The sequence below is a fragment of the Carcharodon carcharias genome, chromosome 22, assembly GCF_017639515.1.
Source record: "Carcharodon carcharias isolate sCarCar2 chromosome 22, sCarCar2.pri, whole genome shotgun sequence".
NCBI lineage: Eukaryota > Metazoa > Chordata > Chondrichthyes > Lamniformes > Lamnidae > Carcharodon > Carcharodon carcharias.
The window spans coordinates 9,603,793-9,625,574 of NC_054488.1; the positions used below are offsets into that span (position 1 = coordinate 9,603,793).

The 21,782-nt window shown below is 42.1% G+C and overlaps 1 protein-coding gene across 1 annotated transcript in view; it reads right to left on the reverse strand.

Annotated features, from left to right (window-relative positions):
* Positions 1 to 21,782, reverse strand: part of tbcd (tubulin folding cofactor D) — a 268,520-nt gene that overhangs the window by 51,495 nt on the left and 195,243 nt on the right. The window contains exons 28-29 of the mRNA XM_041216683.1: positions 19,711 to 19,802; positions 18,510 to 18,650 (exon numbers count right to left, since the gene is read on the reverse strand). Coding sequence (XP_041072617.1) covers positions 18,510 to 18,650; positions 19,711 to 19,802 — 233 coding nt within the window. The remainder of the gene's footprint in view (positions 1 to 18,509; positions 18,651 to 19,710; positions 19,803 to 21,782) is intronic.

Consider the following 21,782-nt stretch of genomic DNA (forward strand, 5'->3'; position numbering starts at 1 on the left):
CTAATTTCTGACTCCCCAAAGACTGTCCACCAACCACCAGGCACAAGTCAGGAGTGTGATGGAATAATCTCCAGTTGCCTGGATGAGTACAGCTTCAACAACACTCAAGAAGCTCAACACCATCCACAACAAGACAACCTGCTTGATCAGCACCCGATCCACCACATTAAACATCCTCTCTCTCTCTACTATCGGTGCATCGTGGTACTAATGTGTACCATCTACAAGATGTACCGCAGCAGTTCACCAAGCTTCCTTCGACATGCCACAGGGTGACTAATGGGTGCTTTGACAATTGATAACTACAGATGTGGGTTTTCAGCAACAGACTACTCAGCCATCAGGAGCACATATCAGCAGGGGCCTACTAATTTGAAAGATGTCAAGATTTGATGAGTTGGCCCTCAGCATTTTTGGTTTGTGCAGTAACAAATATATTTTGCTGCACTCACATGGCGCACAATATATTGACATCTTATCTGTGTTACAAAACATTCCATCCTGAAGCCATTTTAATAACATTCCCTTTCCACTTCTGTAATATATTCTTCCCAAGTGGAGACAAAAAACAGTTGGTGGCCAAGAGCAAAGAGCTACACAATATGTTGTGTTATCAATCCACCTGTCGCAAGCAACATCAAAGATCCATGCATGCCCAGGGTAACAGCTAGCTCGATGAGGAAGCATCGAATGAAGCAGAGATCATAATAATGGAGCAGTAAATACTGTAGAATGACAGAAGTCGTCAAATAAATCCTGAATTCCGGCCCTGTAAATGTCCATGGCTTGTCCATGTGTTCTGTCCACTTTAAATGAAAAATGATTCTTGGAGAGAGCAAGCAAATGAACAAGGAAGTCAGAGAGCACAAAGTGAACACATGTATGATTGCTCAGATGTGTAGGCTAAAGATGAGCCATTCTGATCTGTCCTGTTTCACTTCTTATTGCTTTAACCAGCTGAGCCATGTTATTTAATGCATTTTAACTAAGAACTAGAAATAGTTCTATAAACCACGAATGCCACTTCGTGCCAGTGGATGGTGCTACTATGCCATAAACAGCAATTTTAATATAAATATGGTTACAATGGATCACATCTTTTGCTAATTGTAAAACAGGCTCAAATTAAATCACGTAATCTCTGCTCTTTGCATGACCTATAAAAATTCCATCCCAATTCAATTCTTTTAACAGTAAAACCTGACACTGTCACTGCTTAGCATTGAAAATGAGAAAGTTGTGGTCTTCTGGAAAAACACAAGATGTATGTATTTTTCTGAATGAAGTATGGAAAAATACCCCCTTTCCCTTGCATTTAATAACTTGAGAGGGGAAAAAAAAAATCACACTCTCGGAATTCACATATTTTGAAGCTATTATTTCATTAGTAGGACATTTATTACAACGGAAAACAGTGATTCAGCTGTTTTTCAGCAAAGGAGAAATCCCCTTCCTTCAAGTATTTGAAGGCAAAATGCATGAGGAATTCAGCTGCAGTTACTATAAGAATCCTGAAATAATGAAACCCTAATTCTGGGTCTCTTCCTGACCCTAAAATCATAAAGTAGCTTCATCACTTGCTGTTTAATATTGTTCAATATTGAAGCTCAATTATGGAGCAAACTGCTTCTGATATCAATAATCACTTCCATTCCAAGATAGTAGATCTTTTCTGGCTGGGAGCATATTTGAGAACCAAAAACTGTATAAGCAATGAAGGACTCCAAATGCGCCCACCCACCTTCACTTCCCATAGTTACTGGTGTACAAAGATGAAAAGAAAGATGTGTGCATAGGGAGGCGGAACAGAAACCACACAAGTGGTTTACCTATCAGTAGATGAAATCAAGAACTAATATCTAGCAATCTCACCCAGCATGTTGTTTTTCACTGTGGCAATCTAGTTGTCTGTTTTGATACAAACATGGCAGCGCACCAGCACAGAAGGCTTGAACAGGGTTCAATATCTGATCTAAGAACATTCTGAATAAAGTTTGGTCACTCTAGAGATCGGACTTGGCACAAGCTTTCCTTGCCTTATTCCTAAGAGATGATGGTACAATGACCCTGAATCCTTAGACAGTTTTATAAGAAGTTTGACTTGGTCAAGACGCTGTTCTCTCACAGATGTTCAATAGAAAGAGCTTTGTTCAAAGATGGCTGCCCAATTTTAATCCTGTGAATTAATTCAGCTCCATGTTAGGATTTCCTTATTTTCATTCTGAGGATTGTATCAAATACACCAGTGATCGCCACTCCCAAAGATAAGAAAGCAAGGAACCCCTGAAATGATTTAAAGGCTAAATACGAACATACAAAATGGCTTAAAAGTAGGCCATTTGGCCCCTCAAGCCTGCTCTCACTTCCTTCTGAGGCACAGTTCCAAAGTTGCACAACCCTCAGAAAAAAATTTCTCCTCATCTCTGTCCTATAAGGGCGGCCCCTAATTTTAAAACAGTGCCCCCTAGTTCTGGTGTCACCCACAAGATGAAACATCTCTTCCACGTCCACCTTGTCAAGACCGCTCAGGATCTTATATACTTCAATCAAGTTACACCTCGCTCTTCTAAACTCCAGTGGAAACAAGCCCAGCCTGTCCAACCTATCCTCTAAGACAACCTGCTCATTCCAGCTATTGATCTCATAAACCTCCTCTGAACTGCCTCTAACACAATTATATTTTTCCTTTTTAGACTCTTGTTGTACCAGTAGCCTCACTGAGTGAGCATAATAAATTGGAGACTTGCTTTCCTGTTTCAACCAGTACTGGATGAGATTACTGGGTATTGGCTCTTGATTCCATCTTCAATAGAACTGACAGGTGTTTTTTGCTTCTCCCGCCTATAGGTGACAACTAAGACAGTAACCTGAGTGAAAGGCTTGCCATCTACACAGAAACATGCTGCGAGGAATTTGTATGGGCACACCTGCATGCTACAACATCAAGGAATTGCACATTTCCTCAAATTTTACACTAGCTTAACCATCTTAAAAACATTCTGTGGCTTAAAGCTTGCAAGGAAGAGAAAAGGAAAACTCTATTCATTAAGGGTCAAAATACGAGAATCAATGGATTTTAATTTTGCAGTGGAAATTCAAATCTGAAATTACTCTATGCACACTGATAAGAATGCAACAGGCAGCACAAATAGTGCTGCTATAACATCAAACATCAGTTAAACCACCAGGCAGCATTAAACAGTGCAGTATCTATGAGTTGTACACAATCAGTCCAAGGAACATGCAGGAAGGTAAAATGCAAATCATACTACTTACTCTATTTCCATCATAACAGTGTCTGAAGATTACTTCAACAAATCAGATTAAAAGCCGGTTTTATGGAATTCCAAGAACCTCCACAATATTATACATACAAATCAGCATCCAAAATTGCTTTGCAAAAGCAAGTTTCCATTATACTAGCATTGACCTGGAGTATTATGGGTTAATAATGCACTCACTTACAGAATTATTACCAGGATTTTATTTTATTATTCTTTTACAGGGTGAGGGTGTCGCTGGCTAGGCCAGCATTTATTGTCCATCCCTAATTGCCCTTGAAGGTGGTGGTGAGCTGCCTTCTTGAACCGCTGCAGTCCATGTGGTGTAAGTACACCCACAGTGCTGTTAGGGAGGGAGTTCCAGGATTTTGACCCAGCAACAATGAAGGAACGGTGATATAGTTCCAAGTCAGGATGGCATGTGGTTTGGAGGGGACTTGCAGGTGGTGCTGTTCCCATCCATCTGTTGCCCTTGCAGCACTTTAGTCATGCAGATAGGTGAGCTGGGATTGTTCTCCTTACAGTAGGAAACATTAAGGGAAGATGAAATGGAAGTCTTCAAAATTATGAGATGTTTTGATAGAGTAAATAGGGAGAAAGTGTTCCTACTGGCAGGTGGGCCAATAACCAGAGGACATAGATTCAAGGTAATTGGCAAAAGGAGAAGGGTGATTTTTTTTGTTATAGCAGCAAGTTATGATGATCTTGAATGTACTGCCTGAAAGGGTGGTGGAAACAGGTTCAATTGCAATTTTCAAAAGGGAATTGGATGAATACTTGAAAAGGAAAACAAAACTGCAGGGCTATGGAGAAAGAGCAAGGGAACAGGACAAAATTGGGCTGCGCTTTCAAAGAACCATCATGGGCATGATAAAAGGAATGGCTTACTTCCGTGGTATGTCTGAGTCCCACCACAAACTCTGCTCCCTAGCCACCAACTCCAATCTCCTCCCTGGCAACTCTGAAACTGAATCAGACTGTTTGCCACCTTGGTGTCAAAGCTATATCAAATATATTTTTGACCACAGATCTTCAAGACATAACCAAGGTGGAACCATAATAAACATCAGAAACCTTACTCCAGTGGTATTGTCCAAGATTCATTCCTCCTCCTGGTGTATGGCTTCTGGTGTTCATCCTGGTTCCAACAAAGGCTACATTCAATGGAGTTTGCCCATATATATCATATGATTGAGCAGGTAAAATTATAAAACTTAATTATGCTGAAAGGTATAATATTTTTAGTACTTATGCCTAGCATCTTAAATAAATGCACACAGTTTAATCACTTATTTTCCCCTCTAACATCTTCAAAACATTTTTGCCATTAATACAAGTATAAAAGTTTCTCTCCTCCTCAATTTCCATTTGTAATTCTAGCTAGAGTGACCATTCTTGTAGATTTGTTGGTTTCTCCTACTGTTGAGTCTTCAGCAATTAACATTTCAAAAACTGGCTAATTGTCATGGTCTAGATCTAGCTGAGGGACAACATCGAAGCCAGATGTTCCAAAACTGTGGGACGAGTAATTGGAACTGCGAGTTCCAAGGCAGCAATGGCAGCTTTGGAGCAGAGGCTTGGGAGAAACAGTCCAGGGATCGGCTGTGAGATCCCTTGACATTTTTTTTCTCTTGCTGGCTGCTGTGGCTGATGAGCTCCAATGACTACCACCAACAGAGCCTAAACAAAATGGTAGATGCCTAGGTTATTTTTCTACAAACCTTCGCTCCTCTGAAAGTTGTAAATTGTGATTTTGTGTCTCTAACCCCTCCTTTTTGAACTCTCCACCCTTCACCACCCCTACCTCCCCACCAGTAAACAACTCTCTTTCCCCGCTCCCTGCCCCCACTTTCACTCTGGGGTCGCACGAATTTTCAGCCATCAAAATAGGGCTACAGCAGGATAAATTTTGGGAAGCACTGCTGAAGATTCTTCACAGGAATTCTATCCCCAGCCCAAAATTAATCCCTCTCAGTAATATAAAAGACCTTAATCTCAAGTAACACCATTAGCTTAGATTTTTAATTTAAGAATTTAATGTATCAAACAATAATTTTCTCAGCTGTCTATTTTAATGACACAGTTACCATGGTGCATGCTGGTTATTATAGGATTAGGGGGTAAGGTACAACTTCTAGAATGCAATATTCATAATTAATTTACCTCAGAGTTGGAATTTTCAGCATCAAAACTGAGGCGAAATTTCTAACAAGCCTCAGAACTTACACAGAAGGGGAATTATATATGGGGGTGGGGGCAACTTCCTGCAAGCATCTCTAACATTAGATAACCAAGTTAATGTGCAACTTGAGTAATTCACCCCAGAATTTTGCAGTTTTGCGCCTTTGATATAAGTATTATTTTTAGTTGTATACGTTATACTGAATGAGAGAAGGGAAATTCTGCCAAGTAATGACTGGGGAGTTTTGTGATACTTGCTGTTTTATGAATGAAAGCTTTGTAGAAAAATTGAAGGAAATAATTATTTGGTTTTCAGGTGTTATTCAATCCTCATTGACTATAAATGAGAAAGAATCCAATCAAATTGCGTGAATAATGATATTTTACCTTACAGGTGTTTAGCATCCTTATTCATGAATTTTGAGGCGTGACACCGCCAACGTCATACATTCTGGTGTGGCACTAGATGTAACACAATTATAAAGATACTGTGAGACAACTTAGTACATTACGTTCAGTTGTGAGTCATGATCTCACCTAAAAATGAGGTGCTAGCCCGGTGAAGCTACAACATAGGACTACACATATGTTGAACAGTGGAAGCAGCATGGAGCTAAGCGATCACAACCAATGGATCAGACCAAAACTCTGCAGTCCTGCCACATCCAGTTGTGGGCAATTAAACAACAAACCAGAGGAGGCTCCACAAATATCCCCATCCTCAATGATGGGGAAGCTAAACATGGCAGTGCAAAAGACAAGGCTGAATCATCTGCAACCATCTTCAGCCAGGGGTTCCAAATGAATGATCCATCTCAGCCTCCTCCTGAGGTCCTCAGCATCACAGATGAGGGTCTTCAGCAATTCGAGTCGCTTTTCATGATCTCAAGAGATGACTGAAGGTACTGGATACTGCAAAGGCTCTGGGTCCTGACAATATTCTGGCAATAGGACTGAAGACTTGTGCTCCAGAAGCAGCCACCCTCTAGACAAGGTACAACACCGGCATCTACCTGACAATGTGGAAAATTGCCCACGTATATCCTGTCTACAAAAACCAGAACAAATCCAACCCAGCAATTTCTGCCCCATCATTCTACTCTCAACCAACAGCAAAGTGGTGGAAGGTGTTCCCGACAGTGCTATCAAGCTGCACCTACACAAAAATAACCCGTTCACTAAAGTTCAGTCTGGGTTCCTGTGGGTCACTCAGCTCCAAACCATTACAGCCTTGTTCCAAACATGGACAATAGAGCTGAACTCCAGAGGTGAGGTGAGAGTGACTGCTTTTGACATCAAGGCATCATTTGCCCAAATGTGGCATCAGGGAATCCTAGCAAAATTGAAGGCAGTGGGAATCAGTGGGAAAACTCTCCACTGGTCGGAGTCATACCCAGCACAATGGAAGAAGGTTGTGGTTGCTGGCGGTCAAACATCTCAGTCCCAGATATAGCTGCAAGAATTCCTCAGGATAGTATCCTAAACGCAACCATCTTCTGCTGCTTCATCAATTAACTTCTCTTCATCACAAGGTCAGAAGTGGGGATCTCCTCTGGTGATTGTACAGCATGCCTCACATTCTGAAGCAATCTGTGTCCACATGCAGCAAGACTTGGACAATATTTTAGCTTTGGCTGATAAGTGCCAAGTAACATTCATGTTACACAAGTGCCAGGCAATGATCATCTCCAACAAGAGAGAATCTAACCATCTCCCCATGACATTCAATGGCATTACCTCGCTGAATTCCCCACCATCAGTTTGGAGGGTCACCATTGGCCAGAAACTGTACTGAGCTAGCCATATAAATATTGCGGCTACAAGAGCAGGTCAGAGGCCGGGAATTCTGACGCAAGTAACTCACCTCACTCCCCAAAGCCTGTCAACAATCTACAAGGCACAAGTTGGGAGTGCGATGGAATACTCTCCAATTGGATAAGCAGAGTTCCAACAACACTCAAGAAACTCGACACCATCCAGGACAAAGCACCTCATTTGACCCATCTAACCTAAACATTCATTCCCTCCACCATCAGCACACAGTGGCAGCAGTGTGTACCATACAAAAGATGTCCTGCCAAGCATTCTTAGATATTCTTCCAAACCCGCAACCTTTACCGCTTGGAAGGACAAGGGCAGCTGTGCATGGGAAATCACCACATGCAAGTTAGACTCCGCACCATACATCATCCATTGAAACTATATAACAGTTCCTTCACTGTTGTCGGGTCAAAAGCCTAGAAGTCCCATTCTAACAGCGTTATGGGTGTAGCTAAGCCAGATGGAAGGCAGTGGTTCAAGAAGACTGCTCACCACCACCTTCTCAAGGGTAATTAGGGGTGGACAATAAAAGCTGCCTTTGCAAGAGACACTTCACATACCATGAAGAAAAAAGATCATGTAGAATGAAGTTAGATTTCTCCTCAAGGAACCCACCTAACAAAACCACCCACCTCCAATCAGCCTTGCCTCTTCAAAGTTCATTAATGCATTATTAGCTTCCATATCCAAGCTTATATCTCATCCAACTCCATGTTTGAATAGCTATCCCAATTATCTTCTCTCCACCCTATTTCACCAGGTCTGAATCTAAGTAGCCAATAAAAATAACATTATTACGTGGAACCAAAATATCAAATACCGATAGTCTAACTGCTCTTGCTCAATTCCACTCTTAGCTATCCAATTGTGCTAGATCTTTTCAATTTCCATTACCTTTGGAGGCCCCCAAATCACACCCTTGAGTCCCCCCTCTTCCATATCTACGTGCTGCCTCTCAGCAACATCATCCGAAGACATTGTCTAAGATTCAACATGTTCGCTGCCAATGCCAAGCTCTTCCTTGTCCTCATCCCTCTTGACACTAAATGCATTTCCTCCAGTTAAAATTTGGGAAGCCCAAAGCCGCTGTTTTCAGCATCTGCCACAAACCCTGTCACTGATTCCATCCTCCTTCCCCAGCCACCATCTCAGGTTGAACCCAATCATTTGGAACCTCAGCATCAAGCTGAATCCGAATGAGGAATTTCCTATTAGGGGAAACCGTTGTGCTCAATATTCACTCACTACTGTTGTAAAATCCTGGCACACAATAGTTTTTCAGTAAAATATAGTTATTTTGACACAAAAATACTAATATGGAGCCTCTGAATCTTATTCCAGCCTTTGTTTATACACTATCACCGAGACCCACTCAAGGTGATTGCCTGCTCTGGAATTACACTGCATCAGCTTAACATATTAACATGCACATTACGATGCACTATGAAACCAATAACTATTGGTAAAATATCTAAAATGTTAGAATTATGCTGGTGGGTAGGTGTAGATGTGTGATGACGTTTTCTTGTCACATATGCATATCTTCCTTCCTCTAAATATGGTGCATCAGCCTGCATCCACAGGCAGAAATATTCCACCTGTGCCTGCAAATGTGCAGTGACGACAACAACTTGCATTTAGCATCACTTTTAACAAAGTAAATGACCTCATTTTTAAATGGAAGCAGAAAACCTAGCACGCACAGTTGATAATGGCACAAGACTCTAAATTTGCAAAGCTGATCTGCACTTGCTGAGATCTGTTCCAGATTGCCAACATGATAAAGGCAGCACTTAAAGCTAACAAAGAAATAACCTGTTGCATACAAGGGGTAAAAAAACAGAATCTTTGATACAAGAGCCTATTTTAAGGATGATGTATAAAAGGATTCTGGTTAGAATCCAAAATCATACAAACTTGCAAATTTGATTCTTGGAAATTCTTCAAAGGAATTTCAACTTTTTGACAAAGCTCATGAATGAATGTTAACTGTGGGGGTGCTTTTTAGTGGAAGGCTTCCTGGTCTTTTTGCTGGCATCAGCATCTGTTGAAACAGTCCTCCTTGATATCTGTTCAGTTTATTCAAGTATACTCCCTCTGGGAAAAGGCTGCAAATTTTCTGCAGGGAACAATGTGTGACATTACCTGAAGCATCAAAGTCATCCAAGACTGAGAAAGCAAATATAGCTAATTCCACAAATGACATAGAGTTCATTACTGCCAAATGGCAGCTATTGGATAATGGAAATTTCGTCTTAGTTTCTAGTGATTACTTATTCAACCTTAAATTGAGTCCTGTGTTAGAAAATGGCTGCGTAGTTCCCAACTATAGACAGAATGCTTCATTAGATTGCAATAAGAAAAAAAAATTGCATGTAGAGTTTATCTTGACATTAAAAATGTATCAAAGATGTCTTCAAAAAAACAATGCTCAGTTACCTACGAACAATCTGTTTTTACTTGTTTTTTTTAATCTATCTTTTCAACAAGTTTGAGTCTTAGGGGAAACTTATCCAGTCGTTATATTTAAGTTGGATGTGGAAATTGAGTGCTGATATGAAGGAATTTGTGGGATAGAAATTTTTGCTCCAATACAAGGGCATGCAGGGGGATGAATGAGCATGAAAATTAGTGCCATGAGCCGCTGTGTTGATTTATTGTTGCCATTCTGAATGCCAATGATTTTGCTTGGGAGGTCAGAGTTGGGACCCAGCAACCTATTCGATTCTGATTATTGGCCAATTGAGTTTGTTAATAAACTTCTTGTCAGCTCATCAAGGTCCAGTTTGAAGTTTTTTGTGGGGACGCATGGGTTACACAATGGATCAGGAAAAGTCTGAGTGGAAGGAGGCAATAACACTGTGGAGAGCTCATCATGGGCATGCCACTTAAGTTAGGTGGGCCCATAAAAGGGTGCACAGTTAGAGGGGCAGTCATGCATTAGCACACAGGAACCATCAATGAGCAGAGTTAGCTGAGCAAGTGGTTTGTGCATACTCGGTCACTGGAAGGGCCATCAGAGGGGTGTGCCCATTATGCACAGTGACTGCCAATGATCTTAGGCATGGCAACAGTTGGACATGGGGTTAAGGTACTCAGAGGATCGAGCAGCGGTGAGGAACAATATCCTCAGAACACATGGAGGGCAGAGGATAGCAATAAGGGGCAGGAATGTAAAGAGAGCCATACTTTCGGTATTAAGCCAAAAGAAGAAGCTACCTGGATATGTCAGGGAATCAATGCCACAGGAGACTCCATCTATCTAGGCAGTAACTGTGATTTGTTCCACATCGAGGAAGACCCCAAATCTCTCAGCATTTCTTGCCACATGAGAGGTCAGTAAAACTCATCAAGAGAAAGGGCTCCTACTCGCTTAACGTTCAGTTGGTATGTGACAACAAGAGCTTTATGCATGTATGCACTTGCTATCCTGGCAGTTTTCATGATGCCTTCATCGTCCAGCAGTCCAGGGTGAAACAGCTCTTCATGCCACCATTGAAACTTCATAGATGGATTCCAGGAGACAAGGGATATCTTTTGAAGAGATGGCTATTCATCCTTATGTGTCACACTTACAACCAAAGCCACCTGCTCACAATGCCCACCATCAAGCAGGTCATTGGGCTTCTGAAGATGTGTTTCTGGTACCTGCACAGGATGAGTAGTGCCCTGCAGTATACTCTTGCAAGGTTCCAGCTCATCGTGATGATCTGCTTTTCTCTCGATGACATGGTCATCCAGAGAGGAGTAGACCTTGACGATGAAGTGCTACATCAACACAGTTCATTGGAGAAGGAAGCTGTAGAGAGGAGTCCATGCTAAGCAGGGTGGGAGCCAGGATCAGTTCAGGAGTCAAAGGAGTGGCAGCAACACCAGGGCATATCTGGTTTCACCTAAACGTGATTCAACCAGTAGGACTGCATACTCTGGAACTCACTTTGATATGCCTATGAGAACACTTCTATTGAAAACACAACATTCAATGGATCCACACTTATCACCAGTGCATGGTGCACATCTGTCCAGCGGTCTGTGACCCCACTTAAAGACCACAGCTTCCCTTCACCACTTCTTCCCTCTTTTGCCTTCTCGCCATTAAAGAATGGAAGGTCACACATCTGGGATCCTAGCTCAATGTTTCCAGTATTATTAATAAATTACAAAGTACACATTCACAAGTAAAATAAATCCCAATCAAACACTCGGTGCTCTGACTGACATGGTGGCCTTCACTCCTGGTCACTTCTATGCCATGCTCTACTTGTGATCTTGGATGAGGTGGAGACAGTCCTCTCACATGTGTTTGCTTGTGGCTGAAATGCACATAACACTTGGTCCTCGTTGTGGAGGTGTCAGTGGGCCAATGCACTGGCAGCCTCTATCACAGGCCTCTACTGCATAAATGGTCCTTCAGCCTGAGGGGCAAAGGGAGCTGATGATGATGACAACCCATAATGGGCAGCATCCTCATCCTCACTGGTGAATGTCTCAGCCCTTGGATTGTGTTTTGGGTTGGTGGAGGTGACCATCAGCTAGGGCACAATTGGCATCTACTCCATGTTTCTTTACACTGTCAGTGGACTGAACAGTCAACGCTGTAGAGTGTTGCACGTGAGTGCACTGTTTCTGTATCCACTCCGAGTACAGCCACATGTGGCACTTTCAATGGAGGAGTTCATGTGTTCAAAGCCCTGAGCCACATTCACATGCACGAGCTGAACGGTCTTCCATTCTCAGCCCACAACTCTGCATTGCCTTAGGAATCTCTGGCTTATTTGTATACTGTACATTTCAAGCTGCTGATCCAAGTAGAGCTGCATGTTTATTAGTCCTCTGGCCCTGCATCTCCAGCCAGCTGGGCATGGCTGTGTCTGTCCTCCAAGGGGGGACTGCCCACTGCTGCCTCTGCCTCCATCACCTCCTCCAGCACACTAGTGTCACCCTTACTGACTGTGCATGAGAGACTTAACAATGTGAGTGTATCTGCATTGGTGGAGGGTGTGGTTGAATGATGTGATGGTGGTGGCTCTGCTAGTTTGGTTTCTTCAGAGCACCCCCAACCCTGATGCTGCTGCACTGGCATGTTCCCCTTCCACAAAAGATCATGCAGGAGACACAAGGAGGTCATGAGAACTCACCTCTGACAGTAGAAGCCTCTGCAGAGCTGAGCCTTCCCAATGCAGCTGAAGTTTTGGCATGCTGTTGCATGGGGGAAGGGGGGAGTGAGGGGACTTGCACTCCATTCCATTCATCTACATAATTCACTCTCTTTTCACTCTGACCTCCAAGTATTCCAATGTCTCAACTACCCAATTGGTCATGCAGGACCATCCTGTCAATTGCTAATGTCGCCTCTTCCATGGCTGTAAGGATTGGCGAGCTGGGACATTCCTGTGTATGCCCTCTCCTGTGCATTCTGCCCATCTTTGCCTGCAAAAGGGAAAGAGGTAAGGCAAAGCTGGGTCTCTCTCACCAATGCCAGCAGTCCATTTAAGTAAGAGACTGCATGTATTAGTGCTGCCAGCTCCTCAACAGCTCCAGGGCTCTGGACCTTACTGATGGGTTAGTGATTATCCAGGAAACACATTTCTCCAATGTTAGGGAGCACCATGCACCCTCAGGCTGCTCAGCTGGTCTTTGCTGGTAATTGCAGACCTGGAGAACTGTTACCTGCATCTTACATTGCATTCACCTTGCTAGAGTAAAGCAGGTCATTAAACCTTTGATGGCACTGTAACCAGGTCCTATAGACAACAAAAACAGAAAATGCTGAAAAAACCCAGCAGGTCTAACAGCATCTGTGGAGAGAAAAACAGAGTTAATGTTTCGAGTCCGTATGACTCTTCTTCAGGGCTTGGAGTTTTTCTCTCCACGGATGCAGTTAGACCTGCTGAGTCTTTCCAGAATTTTCTGTTTTTGTTTCAGATTTCCAGCATCCGCAGTATTTTGCTTTTACCATAGACAATGCTTCATTTTCTGCCACCTCTAGCTGGGCCTGCTTAGTTTGGCTGGGTGGCCTTCTGCTGCCATCCTTGGAAACAAGACCCCTCAGCTCTCTCTTACTGCTTCACTTAACCTCAAAGGCTGCACCAGAAAACTGTGGGGTAGCCTTGCCCCAGGTGCCAGGCCTCTGCCTCATCTCCTGCGGACTTTGGGCTTCCATGGCAACGCAAAACAACTGCCATAGTAATGACTGTTGTCATGCCTTTTAATAAAGCCTGCAACTGAAGAATCCTGCCTCCATCACACGCCCACCACTCCTAATTGGCCACCAAACCAGCCCTCCAGCCAATTAGCTGCCCAACTTGAGCAAAACGGCGGACTGTGACTATCTCCCCTGTCAGTGTGGCATCAGAACCCACAAACGGTCGTGACAATTGGTTCCAAACCCCATATGCAAAATCCTTGTGATGTTCACACTAAAGCATCATTTGCACACTTTTAGAGCTTCTGTAAGAAAATTGCAGGAAGAAGTCTATTTAGCCCTGAACACATACAAGCAAACATCACAAAGGTGCTTCAGTAATGCAAGATCAAGTGTATTCGTTTTGTTTCCGTAATAATGCATGTCTTGACATGAGAACACAGATTTGAATAAATTATCATTATGTACCCTGAATCATCAAGTTGCCAACAGGATTATGACTGCAACCGCTGACATCCAGCTTGCTTTTTACTGATTTGTTTTCTGTGGCTTAGCAAAACACAGGCATTGAAAGCAAAAAAAAAACCCTGAGCGTCAAACGTATTTAGTTTCTAATGTGTCAGATGGCTTTAAGAAGCAAACAGAAATTTGCTGCTACCAAGCAAAAAAAAAAACTGCACTTATTTAGGGCAGAATTTTGCCATCGGCGAGCAGGGGGTGGGGCCCGTTCGCCGACGCGTAAAGGGACACGGGATGATGTCGGGTGGAACCCCCAACGTCACCCCGCCCCATTTAAATTGTCAGGAAGGCAGGGGCGCAGCAACATCAGCTGCGGGCCCGCCAACCTGTCAATGGCCAACTGAGGCCAACGACAGGATCATTGAAACAATTAAAGGACCTGCCCGTCCAACCTTAAGGCTGGCGGGCAGGCCAGGAGCCCCGGTGAGGAATGGAGAAAACATGAAACCTCATCCACCGGCGGGGTGAGGTTTCATGCAGGGTTGCAAAAATTTTAATAAAGTTATTATGTTAATTATGACATTGTCACATGAGGGGGGCATGTTAGGGAATTTTTTTTTTAACATGTTTAAAAAGTGTCAGCCATCTCCCTGAGGCAGCACTTAGCCGGACGTCACGCTGGACAGGCCTTAATTGGGCCGCCCTCTTAAAATGGCGGCAGGGCCCACTTCTCCAGCGGGGATCGGCTCCCGCCTGCCGGATATTGGGTTGGGCCTGCCCACCTGACAGGCAGAAAATTCTGCCCTTAGTATCTAATAATGTTCCCAAGTCAACTTCAAGCGTGGCACCGTAAAAAAAGCCCACGGCACTATTCAGCTGAATGTAAAAAATCCCATGGCACTATTCAAAGAAAAGATGGGGAGTTTACCCTGGTCTCTGGACAAGATTTATTCTTGAGCTACACCTTAGGACGGTGATCTAGTCATTTCTTTCATTGCCATTCATGGAAACATGCATTTCCCTAAAAGTACGTCAGTGGCTGTAAAGATCTTTGGGATGTCCTAAGATCATGAAAGGCACTATATTAATGCAAGTCTTTCTTTCACATTCACTGGCATTTAGTCAGTGATTTTGGAGGTAAACAAAACAGCCAAATTTGCACAAGATGATGTCATTAACTGTCAATCATATGAATGGCAAGTTAATATTTTTTGGCTGGTATTGGTTGAGGAATTATTGTTGATCAGAAATGAAAGGCTCACTCCTCTCCTTCAAGTAGTACCATGGAATCATCCTCATCCATAAGAACAGGCAGATATCCGGACTTCGGTTCAGATCTCATCTGAAAGATGGTTTTTCCAATTCTGAAGCATTGCCTCAGAATTACACTGAACTATCATCACATGGTCAGGGCCTGGATTGGCATTTTAACCCATACCTTCCAAGACAGGGTGAGTGCTAGCAATGAGTCAAACTAACGTCTTAACTAATTACAGTAAAATCTTGATGAGTCGAACCCCAGGGATTCCCACCTCCAAATTTATCTTAAGCAGAGCTTTGTAATAGCCATGGAAGCCCCCAGCCCACATGAATGCGCTTCTATGTAACCCAATCTGTCTAAAAACACAGTATATCTCAAAAACACCAGCTTTCCACTTCATGCCATGGTTTTCCACTTAATTTATCAATTTCACCTCCACTCTGATCGACAACGCTTGTAACTTTTTGACAGGTTTAGCCATACTCGCAGGTTTTGCATATGCTTTCACAGGGAGATCTCAATGTTAAATGATGGCTTGCCCAGTGCTCCATGATTTTGTGGTCTGACACTGCTCTGATTGGTCAGTGTGTTAATAGGACCAGCTTTGTTGCGAAGCTATGCATGTTTAATTTTGAAAATATGATTTTTCAACTGACTGGAAATTTTGCAGTTTGAACTAAGACAGAGTAAACTGCCTAAAAATTCACGGCCACATTCCAAGGTGAAGATGAGAAACCAAAAAATCACTTTCAGGGGAGTGTGAAGAGAGAGACGTTTCCTATAATCCAGGCACCCATCAAAACTCGTAACCATCTAAAGAATAGATATTAAAAATTATACTGGATATTGAAACAATGGCTGCCACAGACAGACCCACCCAAAACCTCTTGGAAATACACAATGGGTGAAATATTTCAAGGCAAGGCTGTTAGCCACTAGAGAGAGGTTGCAAGTGACACATTGCAAGTGGTGCCAAAAAAGTATTCAGCAGAGGAAACAAGCTGATGGCTGCTCTCTCTCTTTTGGAATAAACATGTCGCCCAATTCGAGAAGCTAACTCTACTAGAAATCTACCAGCGAAGCGAGATCTTGTAATAATTGCAATATTTCCTATATCGTCCGCATCCAAGAAACCAGCTAACCTAAATTGGTCGCAATGTTAAAATCTACACCTCAAGGACAATCAAAGGACACTTCACTGTATATTCTTTTAGTTTTTTTTATTGGACTCTAATTCCCCTTATTTCTGATACATGTGTGTGTGTGTGTGTGTGTGTGTGTGTGTGCGCGCGCGCGCGCACACACATGGTATTGGCCCAAATGATTCCTGAGGGCCAAATGCTTGACATCGCATTTTTATTATTTTTCTTGGGTTTAATGGTTAATAAATTTGTTCTTCCTTAAACTCAATACAACCTTGTACGATTGCCTCTTTATTGCTCACAGCTTAAATACATTCTGATTTGGAAAGGCATAGCCTCGATAAAGAAACTTAAACTTTTGCTTAAACAAGGAGGTTGAATAGATGGGAGCCAGTTCACCGCTCCTCACCCAGTCATAAGATCTTAGACAAGTTTGGCCAATCTGGGACTACAAGTGCGAAATTTAAATTTATCATGGGATTTGCTATTCTGCCGGCAGGAATGGTTGACAAGTTCGACATAACCAGAATTTAGTGTCATCCGAGTTTGACTCATCACGATTTCACTGTATGAAATTACAACTGTACCAATAAAGTATTGTTCATTTTTGCAGTACAGGGCAGCAGTGAGAGTTTTTATTTTTATATGATGCGCAGAATCCTAAATTGATCTTTACGGCTGCCAGTTAAGAGACATGCATGCAAATTAAGTTGAAGGTCTTAAATAAGATATTTGTTACTTCATGTCGCTCTCCATATGCAAACCTGGCATTAATATTCAGGCACAGATATATGAAATTCTGAGGATAATAGTGACCTGCAATTTATGTCAAATTGGAAGCAACAAAACGTATTATTGTTATTATGGACAAAGTCTTCAATGCACAAAATATTTGAGAGAAAGAGAAATGTAAATTCTTGCTTCATTCAAGTGCAATTATACTTATATACTTCATAACACTATGAAAAATTATTAAGTTTGTCAGGAGCAAGAGGGCACAGATTTAAGGTAATTGACAAAAAAAGCAATGGAGACAAAAGGAGAAACTTTCACACAGCAAGTGGTTAAGATCTGGAATGTGCTGCCTGAGGGTGTGGTGAAGGCAGATTCAATCAAGGCGTTCAAGAGGGCACTGAATTATTATCTGAAAAGGAGGAATGTGCAGGATTATGGGGAGAAGAAGGGCAAAAGGTATAGATGCATTGTTCATTCGTAGAGCTAGCACAGACACAAAGGGCTGAATGGCCTCCCTCTGTCCTGTAACAATTCCATATGATTCTGAAAATGAAGAACATCAATCCATGGGGAGAGAAACACTACCATTTTACAGGCACAAGTTAGTTTCAACTCATTTGTTGAACCATCAAGCTCCAATTCCTCCTCCAAGCTTATTTAGTTACTCACCTGTTCCAGGAATAGATGCACATCCCGGAACTGATAATCTGCCATGACACAAATAGCAAAAGCTCCCAGGATTCAAAAATGAGCTAAAAATGTATTTACACAAAGCTGAAAGCCTGTAAATACATTGCCAAAGCATCCAGGCCTGATAGTTAAATCAGATTTCCCACACATTCAGCTGAACCATTCAGCATTGGGGAAAGAGGTCTATGCAATGTACACATGCGTTTTGACAATTTTGGCAAATTTGAGCATATTAAGCGGCTCAGTGGTTGCTGCACAAATGGCTCATTTTAGTGCACATATGTTTGATCAATAGTATATTTATTATCTATGGAAATAACAGGGAGGCAGTAGATTGTGATATTGTCCAGACGAATAATCCAGAGACCCAGTATAATGATCTGGGGATCCAGGTTCAAATCCCGCCACAGCAAACAGTGCAATTTGAATCCAATAAAAATCTGGAAATAAAAGTCTAATGATGACCATGAAACCATTGTCGATTGATGTTAAAACCCATCTGGTTCACTAATGTCCTTGCCTGGTCTGGCTTACATGTGACTCCAGGCCTACAATGTGGTTGACTCTTAACTGCCCTCTGAACAAGAGCAATTAAGGATGGGGAATAAATGCTGAACTAATTAGCGATGCCCACATCCCATGAATGAATTAAAAAAAAAGGACTGAGAGATTTTCTAAGTGAAATCAGATACCACATACTTTTTGCATGATGCAACACATCAAACTATGCAAGTTTCTGCTTAGAGACTAGAATATGAGCAGGAATGGATAATGTTACAAAATGCCATACATACCATGCTCCAATATCTCCTCGACTATCCGTGGTATAGTCATTCAGACAATCTAAAAGGCTATTATAGATCTGGGACACATTACTTCGGCAGATGACCTGATCACAAGGCCCATCTTCTTTCACCCCCACTGTCTTACAGACTCTAGATCAAAACATTGGGAGAAAAAGATCAAAAAATAACCCAACAACTGAAAGTTCAATTTAACAATGAGTTGCATCTTCTTTAGACTCTTTTTGCAATTTTTCTATTTTACTTCTTCCTCCATTCGCTAGTTCCCCAACCCATCAACCATCCAGGACCAGGAGCAACCAGATCCTAATGCTGCTTTGAGCTGGACAGCAGAAGTGGAATAGCTTCAGGCTAGGCAAAACTCTTCCTCTATTTTTTCTTCCCCGTAGACAAGTAGCAATGCAAATCAACCCTCCAATTATCTTTGTTCAGTTAAATAGGAATAGCATTTTTAGAAATGGAGCTAGAATAGTTTGTACTTGTTCTGAAAGCAATTAAGCATTGCTTTTCCTAGAGTTATTGCACAAAAACAGATGGACTGATCCTTTCTAATTGAAGAGCTTTGCACTGCATAATGGAAATAGTATTAGAATTAGAAATATTGAAGAATACATTTTTCAGTTAACGATTTCATTAAGCTGCCAGTGATCTTTACATAATTTTATCATGCTTTCAATATTGAAATGGGCCTCCAATCTTATCAACATCAGCAAATTGTTTGAATGATTTACTTTCCCCCCACCAACCTTAAGGTTGGCAGGCAGGCTGAGAGCCTTGGGGGGGGGCTTCAAAAAAAGCATGAAACCTCATCCAAGAGCGCGATGAGGTTTCATGAGGGTATTTAAATTTTTAATAACGGTTTTAATAAAAGTTATGGACATGTCCCAACTCATGACCCAGCACATACCTTAGCAGTCAGCATGTGAAAATAGGATGTAATTTAGTATATCAAAACAGAAAATGCTGAAAATACTTAGCGGGTCTGGCAGCATCTGAGAACATAGAAACAGAGTTAATGCTTCAGGGCGATGACTTTTCCTCAGAACTATCTGTTTCTCTCTCCACAGGTGCTGCCAAACCAGCTGAGTATTTCCTGCATGTTCTGTTTTTATTTCAGATTTCCAGCACCTGCAGTAATTTGCTCGTGTTGTCATTTAATATATTGGTCTGACTAAACAACAATAATCCATACTGAGCAATGGCTTTCAGTGCATCCCTTCTGGCTTCTGCAAAGGTGGTATCTTTCACTGTCATCCAGGTGACTCTCTGTAGTCCTTCTAATACCTGCAAAAAACCAAAAGATGATATCCAAATACAAATTAGGAAACATTCACAGCTGTGTAAATATTATGGCATTGCAGCATAATATGATGGTTCATCTTAATTTTAAAAACTATGTAACAAATCAAAGAGATATACTAAACCGACAATTTTGTTTTAAAGATAGGACACTTCATTCTTAGTAACATGGACAATTGAACAACAGAAGCAGACTCCTGCTAATGAAAAAAGGGACTTTGCACTAGTTAAATTAATTTCACAATTCACCATTAGTCTACTACATGCATGCGACTGTATTATTAGTAAAATATTTTCAGTGAAGTTACTAATAATACTCATTTTAGGGAGACTAGTGCTACTTGTGACATTATAACACTGATTTCTTCGAAATTTAAGAATGCTTGCTTACCGGTTTTGTTGAAAGCACAAAGTGAAAATTTATAAGATTTACAGAATTATGACTGATTTGGGAGGAAACCTTCTGAAGGGAGTTGGGCAACAACTGGAAAAATGTGTTTTTAGGCAGAGGCAGATGATTTTTAAGGATAGACCTGGAGTGCAAAACTATAATTAATATGCCTCTAAGTCAGGTCATCCACTACCCAGGGTCCAACCACTCAGCTTGCTTAGGAGTGTTTTCTGATGTTCACAACCTGAACGCCCACCGACCTGTCAATGGGCCTATTGAGGCCATTGAAAAACTAATTGAAGTCATCAATGAACTTGCCCATCCAACCTTAAGGTTGGCAGGCAGGCCGAGAGCCTTGGGGGGGCTTCAAAAAAAGCATGAAACCTCATCCAAGAGCGCGATGAGGTTTCATGAGGGTATTTAAATTTTTAATAACGGTTTCAATAAAAGTTATGGACATGTCCCAACTCATGTGACAGTGTCACATGAGGGGATATGTCAGGGAAATTTTTCTATCATTTGTATTACAATTTTTAATTCGGAGCCAATCTCCTTGAGGCAGCACTTAGCCTCAGGGAGATCTGTGCGCTCTATCGCGCACATGCGCAAAAGAGTACACTCCCGATTGAGGGAATCCCCCTCCGCCCGCACAGAGAGCACATAGTGCTTCCTGGCGGACATCATGCTGAGTGGGCCTTAATTGGCCAGCCCACGTAAAACGGCAGCGTTCCCCTGGTTGGGGGCGCCAATCGGAGGCATGCCCGCTCACGCCTGCTCCTGCACTTCCCCCCCAATGGGGGGAAAAATTTTCCCATGAAGTGCTTTAATCAGATGGAGTGAAGCCACTATGTATCTGGGCATGATCTGATAAAAAGTCTATTTTTAAGTTCATTTCAGGGCTGTATTACTTTAGGAAGCTTGTAAAGCATTTTTTAAAAAATGCTGACCATCAGTGGCAGAATTGGACAGAGTCAGCATGGATTTATGAACGGGAAGTCATGCATGACAAATCTACTGAACTTTTTCGAGGATGGAACAAGTAGAGTTGATGAGGGGGAGCCAGTGGATGTGGTTTATTTGGACTTTCAGAAGGCTTTTGACAAAGTCCCACATAAGAGATTGGTGTGTAAAATTAAAGCGCATGGGACTGGGGGTAGTGTATTGAGATGGAGAGAAAACTAGTTGGCAGACAGGAAACAAAGAGTAGGAATAAACGGGTCTGTTTCCGAATGGCACGTAATGACTAGTGGGGTACCATAGGGATCGGTGCTGGGACCCCAGTTATTCACAATAAGTATTAATGATTTAGATGAGGGAATTAAATGTAATATCTCCAAATTTGCAGATGACACAAAGCTGGGTGGGAGGGTGAGCTGTGAGAAGGATGCAGAGATGCTTCAGTGTGATTTGGACAAGGTGAGTGAGTGGGTAAATGCATGGCAGATGCAGTTATAATGTGGATAAATGTGAGGTTATCCATTCTGGTAGCAAAAACAGGAAGGCAGATTATTATCTGAATGGCTATAAATTGAAAGAGGGGAATGTGCAACGAGACCTGGGTGTCCTTGTACGCC